General features: G+C 40.4%; 1 protein-coding gene across 1 annotated transcript; it reads right to left on the bottom strand.

The window, feature by feature from the left end:
• Nucleotides 1-2,489: 2,489 nt before the first annotated feature.
• LOC140281826 (G-protein coupled receptor 26-like) lies at nucleotides 2,490-8,045 on the bottom strand. Its single transcript, XM_072376321.1, has 3 exons — nucleotides 6,940-8,045; nucleotides 6,708-6,821; nucleotides 2,490-5,761 (listed from the first exon to the last, which is right to left on the bottom strand). Exons 1-3 carry the CDS (start codon nucleotides 7,608-7,610, stop codon nucleotides 5,524-5,526), a joined length of 1,023 nt encoding a protein of 340 aa, XP_072232422.1. The 5' UTR covers nucleotides 7,611-8,045; the 3' UTR covers nucleotides 2,490-5,523.
• Nucleotides 8,046-13,044: the final 4,999 nt, after the last annotated feature.

The following is a 13,044-nucleotide window of genomic DNA, read 5'->3' as shown; positions in this document are numbered from 1 at the left end:
ATATGCAACAGATTACTACAGGAGTTATACTGTTCAATATTTATAGATATTATAACTAGAATTACTCCATCACAAATTTCTAATAAAAGTCCTAAAGTGGACAATGAAGCTGAAAGTTTCCTCAGCTCTGATATCCAGCACTTCTACACGGTTATGTTGGAGCCATTTTATACTTTATAAATTAATGCTAAATTCTCAGTACTGGAAGGCGTTCTTGGCATGGTGTCACAGACTCTCAGGTTGCTTACATAAACTGTGCAATGTGCATTTATACAAAATTATATAAAATACAAAAATAGAATAAGCCAGAGTACATGAGGACATGCTGCTAGACGCTTGGAGCCTGTGTAGCTGTAGATGCAGCTCCGTCTAAGTCTTCCTGCAGCTGATGGCAAACTGTCATTTTGTTGACCCGTTATGCCGCTGAAGACATTTCTGCACAGTGAAAACTTTCAAAGCAGCAGAATGAATGTGATATACTCTAGTTTTTTAGCATGAAAACATCCTGCATAATATGCTGCTTTGAAACCGGTTCTTCTCCACCATCACAACGATGTTGATATTCGTGGTTTAAATCAAAATGTCTCAAAGACAACTGGACGGACTCAATGCTCATGATAAGTCTGGTGATCGCTTTCTTCATTTATTTATTTTGAGGGGTTGTGTGCAGTACTTGTGAGTGTACTCAGAGTACTGCCTGTAGTGGATGACAGCAGTCATTGGGCTCTCAGTTTGGATAATCTGAAACAATCTCTCAGGGGGAAGCCAAGCTAAAAGCTATTTAGAAAAGGACCAAAGAAGAGCAAATTTTTGCCATTTAAAACAACTCAAATTTCACATCAGTTCAAGTAAGAGCTTTATGGTGGATTTTTACACTGCGTCACCTATGAATCAGACAGTTGTTTACGTTATCTGTGGAAGGGATTACTGTTAAACTCTATACAAGCACTCCGTTATGGTTCAGAGGTTCTGGTGCATTTTCTTAACCACAGAACGTCCCTGTTGCAACACAATCCGTGTAACGCAGAGCCTGTTTCTTGGATCTTTTGCAACTGTCTGATGCAAAAGTGATGTGCTATTAAAATCACTATCTATAACTTTAGTATGCTTTTTTATCTAGTAGATGATTTAGAAGGCAAATAAAAGGATATTTGTTGTCTCTGCTCTTTGGGAATCTCAAAGATTTGCCCAAATCTTCAGATTTAGAGTTCTCTGACAGTGGTCAAATAAATAAATAGATCAATTTGAACTAAAATTCAAATTAACTGAATAATTTCCTTTGTAATTAAATACCTGCACACCACTATTCACCACCATCAGCTGATTAGTTACAGCTTAAATTATCAATCTAAGGTGGCGTAGATGTTAAACACGATGCCTGCTGGTCATCTCAGTGTTACAATCATTGTGTAGATTGAGTCGATTTTCTTCGACAACAAAAATAATCTCTCAAAAAAAGTTGTCCCTTTTGTTCGTTGTGAACTGAAGTGTGGGAGGGTTTGAGGTATTTACAATGAATGCAGCACCTGTAGACGATGTAGCTTTCCCCTGAGGTAGGCTATCATTATGTTCTCCTTAATGATACGTTTATACTGAACTACAACTGAGTGCCTGAGGAGTTATGTATAAGAACATATTGACAATACGTTTTCAAAAGAGTCGCTTCAGTCCTGAAAAACTTCAGCAGCTGCAACACATATTTTGTTACGCATACATTTTCCATTTGAGCAGTTTTAATTACCAGTTTCTCCTTTATCACACACTGATGATTGGGGTTAATTATTGTGTGTTAAAATAGCCGAGCGCCGGCTTCAGCACAACCCTGAGCTGCTTTAAGCAAGATCTGCTTGAATTTAGAGGTTCAAGTTATTGAGTGAGCCGCACAGAATCCGAGATTCCCTCACTGCATGCTGCAGATAATTAGTGTTGATCTGGTTCCATGCATGAAATGGAGCCAAAGTCATTAGTGATTTAGAGTAAACTAATTGATGTAGACGATCTTTGACCAGTCTCTTTAATTAAACTTGGCAATAGTGCTGCTGCAGCAGAGGTTGCTCATGTGACATCACAGTCATTTTTAATGTCTTCTAGAATATAATTAGGGCCATGAGGATAATAGATGCATCACGATGGGATGCATAAGCAGGTGTGGAGCTGGTAGCAAACCTAAATCAGTTTTATTTGACAAATAATAGTCATACTATGTCATATATTTATCATCATATCATCTAATATATTTTTCCAAATCTGCTCAGCTTTTGGAATTGAATACAGATACTAAATATTGCCGTTTCCACAACGCTCATCAGATCTTTTGAGTAGAAGTCTTTCCATTTGTCTTTCAGTGACCAAGACTTTTAGCTCTACTTGTAAAATCAAATTTACGGCTTACAAATTCAATCCTGAAATGAAGCATGATGGAACTGAAGGACATTAGCCAGAGCAAAAACATTTCTGTGAAACCATAAATACTTTTATTAGCCTTATAATTGACAGCTTTGATCGCACATATTCCACTAATAGCTAATCACTCTGCCAAAGAACAGCATGTGGCTCACAGGAGGAAAAATACATGTGGATAAAACACATCCAAAAAACAGATTTTCGATAGTAAAGCAGCTATTCTGGTTGACGTATAGAACAGCTGAAAAAAGTCACATCTTCACATCTGGCACAAACACTTAACAGTGTGTTTAAAGCACTTTGAGACCATTGCTATGCTACATCACATTGCTCCCCATTAATCTAGACGAAAGGTTGTTCCTGTACAGTGCAAAATATATCATAACATTGTGTAAATATCCATAGAAACATTTTGTCCAGTCAACTGGCAAAACAAAGCACAGTTGTACAAATGCATCGCAGTTAAAAGTGGGCTAGCTAGTACATTCAGTTACAAACTCACACTTGAGTCTGGTGATGTGTGATATTTTCTTACTGTCAGCAAAACCCATGAAAAGATAGAAAGCAAAGATTAACTGATGCCACAATGACAAAAAGACGTTTATGTTAAACTCCCACTGAGCCAATCATCTGTCCCGGCCACATTTTTGTCATTTTTAAATTGTTATTTAGATATTGTGCAGACTAAGTGGCACTGGAACCTGAAGCAAAGATTCAGCACCTTCCGTTCCTTTTTAGGATACATTTACATGTATTCGGCTGATCCCTTTTAATCACCTGTGTCCCAGGGATCATCCTCCAATAGTCACCTGTTGGTTGCTAGGAGCAGAAATCTGAGGAGATTTTTCAGGAAATACCCAAACAGCACCACCAGTAGGAGAGACTAAGAACAATCGCTAATGTTAATTTAGAAATAAAGCATGATTGCACCAACAGACGTCCCGCTTCCAGCTCAACACAAAGTCCAACTTAGAAGCACAAAACACAAAGAAACAAATGGTGTCATCATAAAGCTGAAAATTCTGTTCTTAGAGGGAAACTTTAACTGATTTGGGGCATCAAGTACAGTAGAGTACATATAACAATGTCTAGTCTATGATGTAAAATATAAAGTAAAGCTACAGTAACAGTGCAACTTCCCCAACTTGATGCCGCACATTTATGTTCGGTCACGTGTGTGTGACATCATAAACTATGTATAAGAATTGGATGTAGCCACAGTGACATCACTCACTGGTTTGTCCTGAAGTCATGACTTCAACATTTAGCTGTAACTGTTTATTTGGGATCCAGAAGTGGTCATATTTGGGCAAAGAGGGTGAACCTGGGGAGCTTGTTTGGACAAATGTGTATATTTGAGATGAATGTTGAATGCAAATGGTGTGAATATCACAGAAACCAAAGAAAAAGAGGGACGTGAGCACCTCACACATTCTTCCGACCATGCGTACATACATTCTTCAAACAGTTCAAGCCTGATATTGCGAAGCGGAATGAAAGGCAACACCATTGAAATTATTAGTTATTCATTTTCATATTATCTTCTTATTAAACTGTGGGAGCTATAAATAATTCAGCCACACGTCACAGTTGTGTGTCAGGATGGCTGCTGTGGCATTGTTGGAAGATCTTGCTAATGAGATATTAAGAAGAAAAGAGGCTCATGAACCTTTTTCGGTTTCATAGGACTGATATTCAGCTGTGTGGTTAATTGGTTCCACAGTAACCAAGTCGCTGCCTTTGAATGAGGTGATGCACTTTTTGGCCTCTAATTTGACCATTTCTTCTTTACCTCTGCAAGGTCCTTTGCTCTGAACTTGCAAAGCTGATCATTTCACCATTCAGCTGTTTTTGTTCCCATCATGATCACAGAATCATAGAGTACAAGTGCATTTTCACAATGTCTTAAAGGAGAACAGCACATCGTCTTTAAAGATTTATGTAAAATAATTTGTATGTAAATTCTATCTTTGTACTTTTCACACACTTTTAGTCATAAAACTATGCAGAATCTTATGAATCTGACTCAAGATCTCTATCTAATAACTTGTAGTTTCCGTTGACATAAAGAGGACATCCTGACGTGTTTTAAAATAGACCCTTTAACAACATCAACATGTTAGAAATTTCTTTTTTCCAGCTCTGACAGTGACAATCCTGCCCAGTGAGTAATTATTATATAATCAATAACATTCCTCTCCTCTGCCTGCTCTCAGTTGGTCTTCTGTCACTCGAATGAAGGCAAAAGAAGTGGCTGTGGAAGCTGTAAATTGTTGTACTTTTTTTTCTTGTGCAATTTGTTGACAGTATCAAAAATATAAACTATCACCAGACTTATCCTGTATACGCTAACCACCTTTTGCTTCTGAAACAACAGAAGCTCTGAGAAATTTACAGTACACAAAGTGCATCAATATTCAGTGACTGACAAGACACTGCAAAGTAGTCTAACACGGTCAATATGGAACATGGCTATAATGTGCAGCAGTTTAGTCTCCACATGTCGGAGACCATTAATTCACTGAAGGTATCCAGAAACAGGAACAACACAGCCTCTCTCCTCTGTGCTTCTGTCTCTGTGATGCAGCTGGGCTACAACATGTGGATTTGCCAAAATAAATATAAAGTGGCTGGTTCAGGACTAAAAGCCACATTTAACAGGTCTCTCAAAGTGTTGAAGAAGCCCATCTCCAGCTGTGTGGTCCTTCAGATAACCTGAACCCATGACACGCTGGGTGAAATTGATTGGTTTGATCTGTGTGTGCATCTGTGTGGTTTGCTGTCGCTGATGACTCACAGATCCCTTGTTTACCAATACTATCCTATCACTCTTTGTCTGTCTTCCCCCTCACGTATCCCCGCTTCATCTTTTTTCCCGTTCATCCTCCCCCTCATCGCTGCCTTTTCATTCTATTCCACCCACTATCTTCCTTATTTTTTTGCTCTTTCTTCACCCTCCACCCACAATCTGTCCCCTGTCTGAGCTCTTTTTTTACCCCTCCCTAACAATATCCTGTCGTCTCTCCTCATTCCATCTCCTCCGCCCACCTTCTTTCATGAGCCAACCTTTATTTTTGGCCTGCGCTGGGGTGCATATCTGTCATGTCCGTGCATTTGCCATTAGCTGATCCTCTGGAGACAGTAGTCGTTCTCCGTGTCTAAAGAGCTGTTATGGCCAGATGAAGGGTACAGGTCACGGCGGAGCAGCCTGTTGACGACAGTAACCAGGACTTTCTTGTACTGCTGACGTAGGAGGGAGTAGGCAAAGGGGTCGGATGCAGCCTTGCTGTATGTCAGGCACTTACTGATGATTCCCCAGTGGCGGTTGATGTCCACAAATGGGAGAAGCTCGGCCAACCTAAAGGGATATCGACAGAAACATTAAGTGCAGATATATAAATTCAGGTGCAGTTGAAAGACCTTTTCTGCCGTTATTGTCAAATGAGCAGTTTAGTTTAGTTTAGTTTAGTTTAGTTTAGGCTAGATTTTTTTCATTTTAAACCTTCCTAAAATGTATTGTATGGATAAAGTTAGACTAAAAAGAAAGTTGGTAAATGTATTTTCTTTTTGATAACAGAGATGTTTGACACAACACTGAAATGAAATCAAAGCACAGAAAACAATGTGAAGAGGTGGCATAAAACAACACAAAATTGTAAAGCAGCACTTTCCAAGCACAACAGGCAACATGTATGCAAGTCTGATCTAAATGAGATTTTCTGGTGTCAGCAGGAAGCTTTCGGTGGGTCAGGTGGCTACTCCAACAACCTGGACACGTTTCCTCGTTAACGTGTTCTCCTTCCTCCCTCACACACCACAAATGTCAAGCTGATGGATCATCAGCACCACTCCAGGCTGACAGCAGATTTGTGGGCTGCTGTGGCGTTTCATTTCTCCTTGAACCACAGCTAGTTGTTTGTACCCCATCCATTCTACAGCACTTTTGTGATGTCTGCGTTCTGCTTGCATGGCAGCGTGTACGGTGCCGTGCAGGTGACTAATCTTATGGTTCAGAGAGCATGAGCAGTTTGAGTGAGTAAGAAACCACAGTGTGATTGTTCTCGTGTATTTCCTCTAACGTTGTGGCAGATGTGTCATATGCGTGCTGCGCGTGACTGCAGGATGGCAAAGCTGCTGAGTCTGGATGCAGAGATTAGGGTATTTACTCATTTATAAGGGCAAACTAGATAAAGGTAATTGTTTGAGCTGTATTACATAAGTGGGGTCATTAATTGTTTAAGCTGCTGCACAGGAGTTTTTGCAGTAAATCTAATTATTTATGAGTTACTTGCAGGTTGACTTACCTTGTAATTACATAGGGAGCAAAGCAGATGATAAATGAGCCGATGAAGATGCTGATCTTCTTTGTGGCTCTCTGCTTTCTCCTCTTCTGCTCCACTAAACACCTTTGCTTCACGCTGCAAACAGCAAAGCATTTTTGCTTAACACTTAGAAAAGAGTGCATCAAACATATTAGGCCCATGTGTGGCCATATGACATCATTCACATATGTGAGGAATGCATGAGATGAACTACCTTGGGTGAATATCGACCAGCAGGAAAAGAGTCTGCATGGTGATTATGTCAATCCTCTTGCAGTGAAACCTGGCGACTTTCAGTACTTTTAGATAAGTGAAGCACAAGATGAGCAGGGAGAGCATGAAGCTAGTGACGTGGAAAACGATGGTGAAGATTGTAAACTTAATCCTGTCGCTGCCCTCCTCGCTCGACTGCAAGGTGCAGGACGCGTACACGTCGTTGTAGTCGACCCAGGAGAAAAGCAGCGCCGTTAGGGAGAAGGTGAAGGAGTGCAGCCAGGAGTAGCACACCATGATCAGCGCGTCCTTGTAGCGCATTTTAGTGGCGTAACTGAGCGGGAAGACCACCGCTATCCACCGGTCTATGCTGAGAGCTGCCATGCTCAGCATGGTGTTTGCAGTCAGAAAAGTCTCCAGAAAGCTCACCGTGTGGCAAATGCAATCTCCAAAAGGCTGCTGGTGTCTGATAATCCCCACCAAAGTGGCCGGCATGTTTAAAACAGTGATGAGTATGTTGCAGAAGGACAAGTTCATGGTGAAAACACCGGGCACCTGTCGGCGTATCTCGGTGCTGTTGACGAAACATAGCAGCACCAACAAGTTTGACAACAGAGAGACGACCGCGACCACGACGATGTACAAAGCGAAAATAATTTCAGCAAAGTCCATGTCTCATGCCAGAAAATCCACTTTTGGGTTACCTGTACCTGTTGTGGCTAATAAGCTCTTAAACTCAACCATGATCACCCGTCGCTGCTGTCCCCAGCAGATCCCCAAATTAAATTCAGTTAAATCCTTGTGCGTCCCCGCGCCGCCGTCCTCTCCAACTTCCTCGAGCGCTATCCAGCGTGCTGAACCATAGAGCCGCCGCCACCATCTCAAACCTCAAACTTGCCAATTATTTCCCATCAACACCCGACAGGAGCACGAGAGAAGCTTTGGAAAGTGAAGCAAATCGCGAGGGGCTCGTCTTTCAGCAGTTGAGACCGTTTAACTGGGAGCAGGCGAATGTGGATCTGGTGAGGGACTGAGGAGGATCAGGGTGGAGAGCAGCATGTTCATTGAAGTGAATAACCTAGATATCGCGTAAAGAAACAGCAATCACCCTAAGAGACAAGGTAGGCAACATGTCTCAGTCACAAAACATACTAACTCAAAACTTCTCTGCTGAAATTTGGGTGTTATGATTAGATTATGCTCAAGCCGTGTTTATTTTTTTCTTGCGAAAACTTGAGCGCATATAAAAATCGATCATCCCGCGTAAGTTATTCACGTGCGGGTTTATCTATATGGCACTGATCCCGGCTTGCTCAAAACCAGAGTGAAGATGGAGGCAAAGGACACAGAGAGACCCCGGAATGTGCTCCAGGATAATTGGAGACGCGTCTGCCTCACCAAATGGCACCAGGTGCACACACACGCAGGCGAGGCACGAGGCAAATCCCTTTTCTAAAATGAATTATTTATATCCCCGCGTTGATTCAGTGTATGATAATTTGTGTGTGGTATGCAAAAATATACAAAAAGACTGACATTCACAAGAGAATGCCTTTGTTTGTATACGACTTGATATCACAGTTAGTTTTTAATGGCCGGTCAGTGTATTTTCACGTAAACAATTCAGATTTATTTTAAATGTCGTATTTTTACACCATTAAAGGCTGAACGTAGCTTTTATTGCTGAGAAAAAGTCTGAACATAGCCTATACCAACATTCTCCTTACTTTTTCATTAATTCTTTAATGATTTAACAAAACAAATAATAACTCCTCCTTACCTGTGGACATTAAAGGGGTAACAAGCTGTTTTATAAGCATCTTTAATAATAAAATGTGAACTACACTTCTGTCCAATCATCCACTGAAGCAATAGGCTTATAAAAGCAGGCAACAGCCAACAGTTTGAGAAATATGATATGGAATAGGCATGAGATGAAGCCATTTAAGAGGCATTTGTGTGTCCATTTGTTAATAAATGCCAGTAACTCATAAGCAAATCCTTATGGGTTTCACAATCCAATAAGCCATCACATCAGTATCAGCAGTTATATGCAAAATGTCATTAATAAAGAGTGTACTTCCGATCTATATTTCAAGAGCATAAACAGCATATCTATATTTCAAGATTTTTGTATAAATGCTTCACAAACCTTTCTCAAGGTGCTTTGCAAGCATTACAGATGATTAATTTAGTAACTTTTAACATTGTTCTTTATTGTATGAAGTAGATCTAAATAACTGGAAATTTATTTGATAACCAATATCTGGGTCATTGTTTACAACTTTTAAACTATTTGTAAATGTTATGATAAAAACATGGAACCCTAAAGTTGTATAAAACCTTGTATAGAGGAATTTTATCTTCATGCTAACAGGAGCACTTGTGGAGGAATGTGCTAAAATATTTCTAAAGTGAAAATTGTCTGCTGTCAGGTACCAAAGCTAACATAGCAAATAAAATGCTCTGTTGCTATACATATATGGGAGTACACTGTGAGGAAATGCCATACATTTACAGTAAATACAACAAAAACTCCAATATTGTATTTTATAACCATTGTCAGTTACAGTTAGGTTTACATTCCTCACTTTGAAATCAACATCTAATTCTGTCAGATAACAAATGACAGTCGATGCAGTGGATTGATGAAGAACCTTGTTGTCACAAAGATTATCATATTTATGTCAGGGGTTCTTTCTCGAGAAGTTTGGGACTGAAAAGCAGAAATAACCTGCTGAACAAACTTGATTTTTGGGAGACTTCCTCAGAACCAAAGTGGCTTAAAGTCATAAAAGCGATAAAGAGGACTGGTGCATAAAGATCAATGATCTTTATGATAATGAGGAATCAGTAAATGTATACATTAGATGCATCATTGCACAGTGAAGCGGAAACTGTAAAGTTACATTCAGCCGACAGTAATCCTATGGTCACACTATCATTGAAAATATATTCTCTTAATACACTGTTAAGTAAATGCAGTCTTAAAAATGACAGATACTAGTTTCCCTGCTGCCACCATCTTGCTGCTGTTTTATAGTTTTATAGTGTACATTAAATAAATGCTCGCTTGGATGAGGCTTAAGAATTCTGGTCTTTTTTACGACAGTCTTAAGGCTGCTAGTTTCCCCTCCTACATTCTCAAAGTGTTCTTTGCAGGAAAGTGGCAACTGACGGTTTTATGTGATACAAAACACAGCAATTAGAATGTTTTCTCAGACGCACATAGACATGTAGCGATGTTGGAGTCAACGTGGGTTAGCTGTGGTGTGGCTTGGTGTGAATGTAGGAATATGCATAAATATCATAAATGTAGGATGCAGAAATATCAGAAAAACATGATTTATTTTTAAACACAAACACACAAACTATCCAAACTAAAGTCACGGCTGAGCCAGAATTCCAAAACACCTAACAAAAACAAAAAACCTGACATGAACTACGACTATGATAATAAATGTGGAATTGAATTGAAGCAGTTTAACAACTTTTGAGATTTGATTGTGTAGTTGTAACAATTCCCAGCATGACTATTCTCTGCTCTGGAGTGAGACTGCGTTGGTCATGATGTTAATTATCAACTGATACATGTTTTTAATTATTATGTTCATGACTTAGTAACCATCCACTGAGTTACTAGTTCCAACTTAAAACGGCACCTGATCCAGGTTGAAATAACATTGTGTAACCAGGACAGAAGTGCTCTTCAGAAATATTAGTGCTTGTTACTGAGTCATGTTCAACTCCGGAGAAGCTCGTGTAGACGGTGACTCACTGGGGTCAGACACAGCCTGCAGCGTTTTTTTTTTTCATTTTCGTTTGCTTCATCCTCCCACTTGCTTTTAGGCTTATGCCTGAATCCCTAACCCCTCCAATTAGGTGTACTGGTTTATTTATTTAAGAGTGATACAGTATCAGAGAATTCACTTTACTCTGGGCTCGCTGCCTTGTTCACAGCAATCATAGCTGAGCGTGTAAAGTGAGGAGGTGCATCATCATTAAGTTTAGTCTCGGGAAAGCCTGAAGCAAACTGTCGGTGAAGCGGCTGCCTCCTGAAAGCATCACAGTAGCGACTGATTAAAGTCTTTTTGCACACTGTATCTCAGCTGTAATGAAGCAACTGCAGCATTGGGCATGTGTATCTGCCTGCATGTGTTTAGGTATGTTTTGCCGTGCACGTTTTTGTATCCAAGAGTCAAAACGTCAGAGAGACAAAGCAGTGGCGGGTGATGTCAGTTCCCTACAAACAAGAGATCAAATGCCTGGGAGAGAGGTACAGATGGGCTCCTGGGAGAGAAGTGCAAAGCTATTTATAGACCTGATGAGGTGTCACCTCCAATATAACTCTCAGCACCGCTGTATTATCTAACCAATGTATCAGAGGGAGGTACTGAATGCAGCTTCCAAGCCACAAATGAGATTGCTTTTACAGGATGCTTCTATGTGTTTCGAGGAGTCATCCCCAACAGTTTTTGGTATCCTCCAACATGCCTCAAGTCCCTGAAGCAGTGTCACAAATTCATTTAAACGCTTCAAGGAATCTGTAAATTATCAGCCGTTCAGGAATAATTGAAGTAGTTTAGGTTAGGAAATGGATCTTTTCCACTGTTTCAACACCAAAAGTAGTTTTATCTGAACAGTTTTTTTTTCTTACATGGAAAAACAGTCTCAAACAAGTCCCTTATATCTGTTCTCTGTGGTCCTTGATGAAAACACAGAACCGGTCCAATAACTGCCACAACCCCTGTGGGACAAGCCTGTACCTATGACTAAATGAAGGGATGCCGTCACTCTATCCTATAGGGTGTGTTGGATTACATTTTTGAGTAATTACTACTTTTTAAGACGGTTAATGAGAGTAGGCACAACTCTCAGTCACTGTCCTTGTGCCTACTCTTGTATCCCAGAGCCCTCATTGACAATTAGCACAAGCTTGCAGGTGTTGTGCTTCCATCAATGTTCATCAAAGCAAAGAAAAGAATATCATTCTCTGCGCTCTGTCTTTTGAAGATAAGCCTGTTTGTGGTTCGGACTGTTACACATGTAAAGCTGTTGTCATATTTTCCGATGGACCTCAGAACAAGTCCTGAATAAATTTATTGAGTGGGAAAAACACGTATCAGGTGGGTTTAGATTGATGTTTACATCCTAAATGAAATCATGACATCATCAACACAACGACTGCTGTCGTTTTGCTGTGAAAGAGAGACCGGGACCGAGCAAACTTCAGCCCTCCAACAAAGAGCTTCTCTGAGAGTTTTCAGCTGTGATGTGACAGTCGCTGACCTTTACACAAACCTACACCATGATCACCTCAAGACATCAGTGCTTGCCTCGCTCAGAAAAAGTGTGATCTCAGCACAGCTGTGGCCCCCTGCGACCTCACAGGTCCCTGGGAAGTCACTAGCATCCTGTTTCTGTGCAGCACCTTTTAAAGTTTCCTGCTTTCACAGTGTTGCCAGGGCACAGCACAGTGCCAGGGGACAGGTAGGATGGGAGGTTCCCAGGTCATGCATTAGGTAACTCTGCGGTTGGTGCGCCTCATCTCATAGTCCCAGCACAAGATACAGTAGAGGGTAACATAATACCTTTGGACAGGTTTATGGAGTTAAGAGTCTCAGGCAGTGCCCAGATCGGTCCTACTCTCCGCTGTGTGGCATTCAGTCACTAAAATATTTACAGTTTGGTCTGGTTCTGCATATCTGAACAACCAACTGCTGATCTTTTGTGAAACTGTCCTAATTTTCCAAAACACTCTACATTTTTTATTGATGCTTTTATTAGATTTACATGAATAATCCACGAACGCTGGGTGGAAATTCTATCCTCTTTGTTTTTGGTAATGTTTGGGAAGTTACATGGTTATATTAGCTTTCATGAAAACTAAGAAAAAGAAGTGAGTCTGGGGCAGAGCACTCTCAGTATTTTGAATATCAAGTGACTAACACATTATCTAGGGCTCTATGCAGGGGCTGTTTACAACACACATACCTGTAACATAATCATTCTCGAAGAATTTGAACACACCACCAACACATTGTGAAGAAATGTACCAGCCTGCATTCTCACTCAAAGTTAACAAACTTTCACAAATCAAGCGTCT

The sequence above is a fragment of the Leuresthes tenuis genome, unplaced genomic scaffold (genome assembly GCF_036924035.1).
Source record: "Leuresthes tenuis unplaced genomic scaffold, fLeuTen1.0.hap1 SCAF_22, whole genome shotgun sequence".
Lineage (NCBI taxonomy): Eukaryota > Metazoa > Chordata > Actinopteri > Atheriniformes > Atherinopsidae > Leuresthes > Leuresthes tenuis.
The sequence above is the reverse complement of the archived record's forward strand: the minus strand, read 5'-3'. Positions and strand labels throughout refer to the sequence as shown.

Bases quoted from the DNA above. Each gene is read 5' to 3' on its own strand.
- LOC140281826 (XM_072376321.1), bottom strand. From the start codon at position 7,610: ATGGACTTTGCTGAAATTATTTTCGCTTTGTACATCGTCGTGGTCGCG. The intron at 6,822-6,939 runs GTAGTTCATCTC...TGCTGTTTGCAG, and splicing joins CTGGTCGATATTCACCCAAG to CGTGAAGCAAAGGTGTTTAG. The intron at 5,762-6,707 runs GTAAGTCAACCT...ATATCCCTTTAG, and splicing joins GCTCCCTATGTAATTACAAG to GTTGGCCGAGCTTCTCCCAT.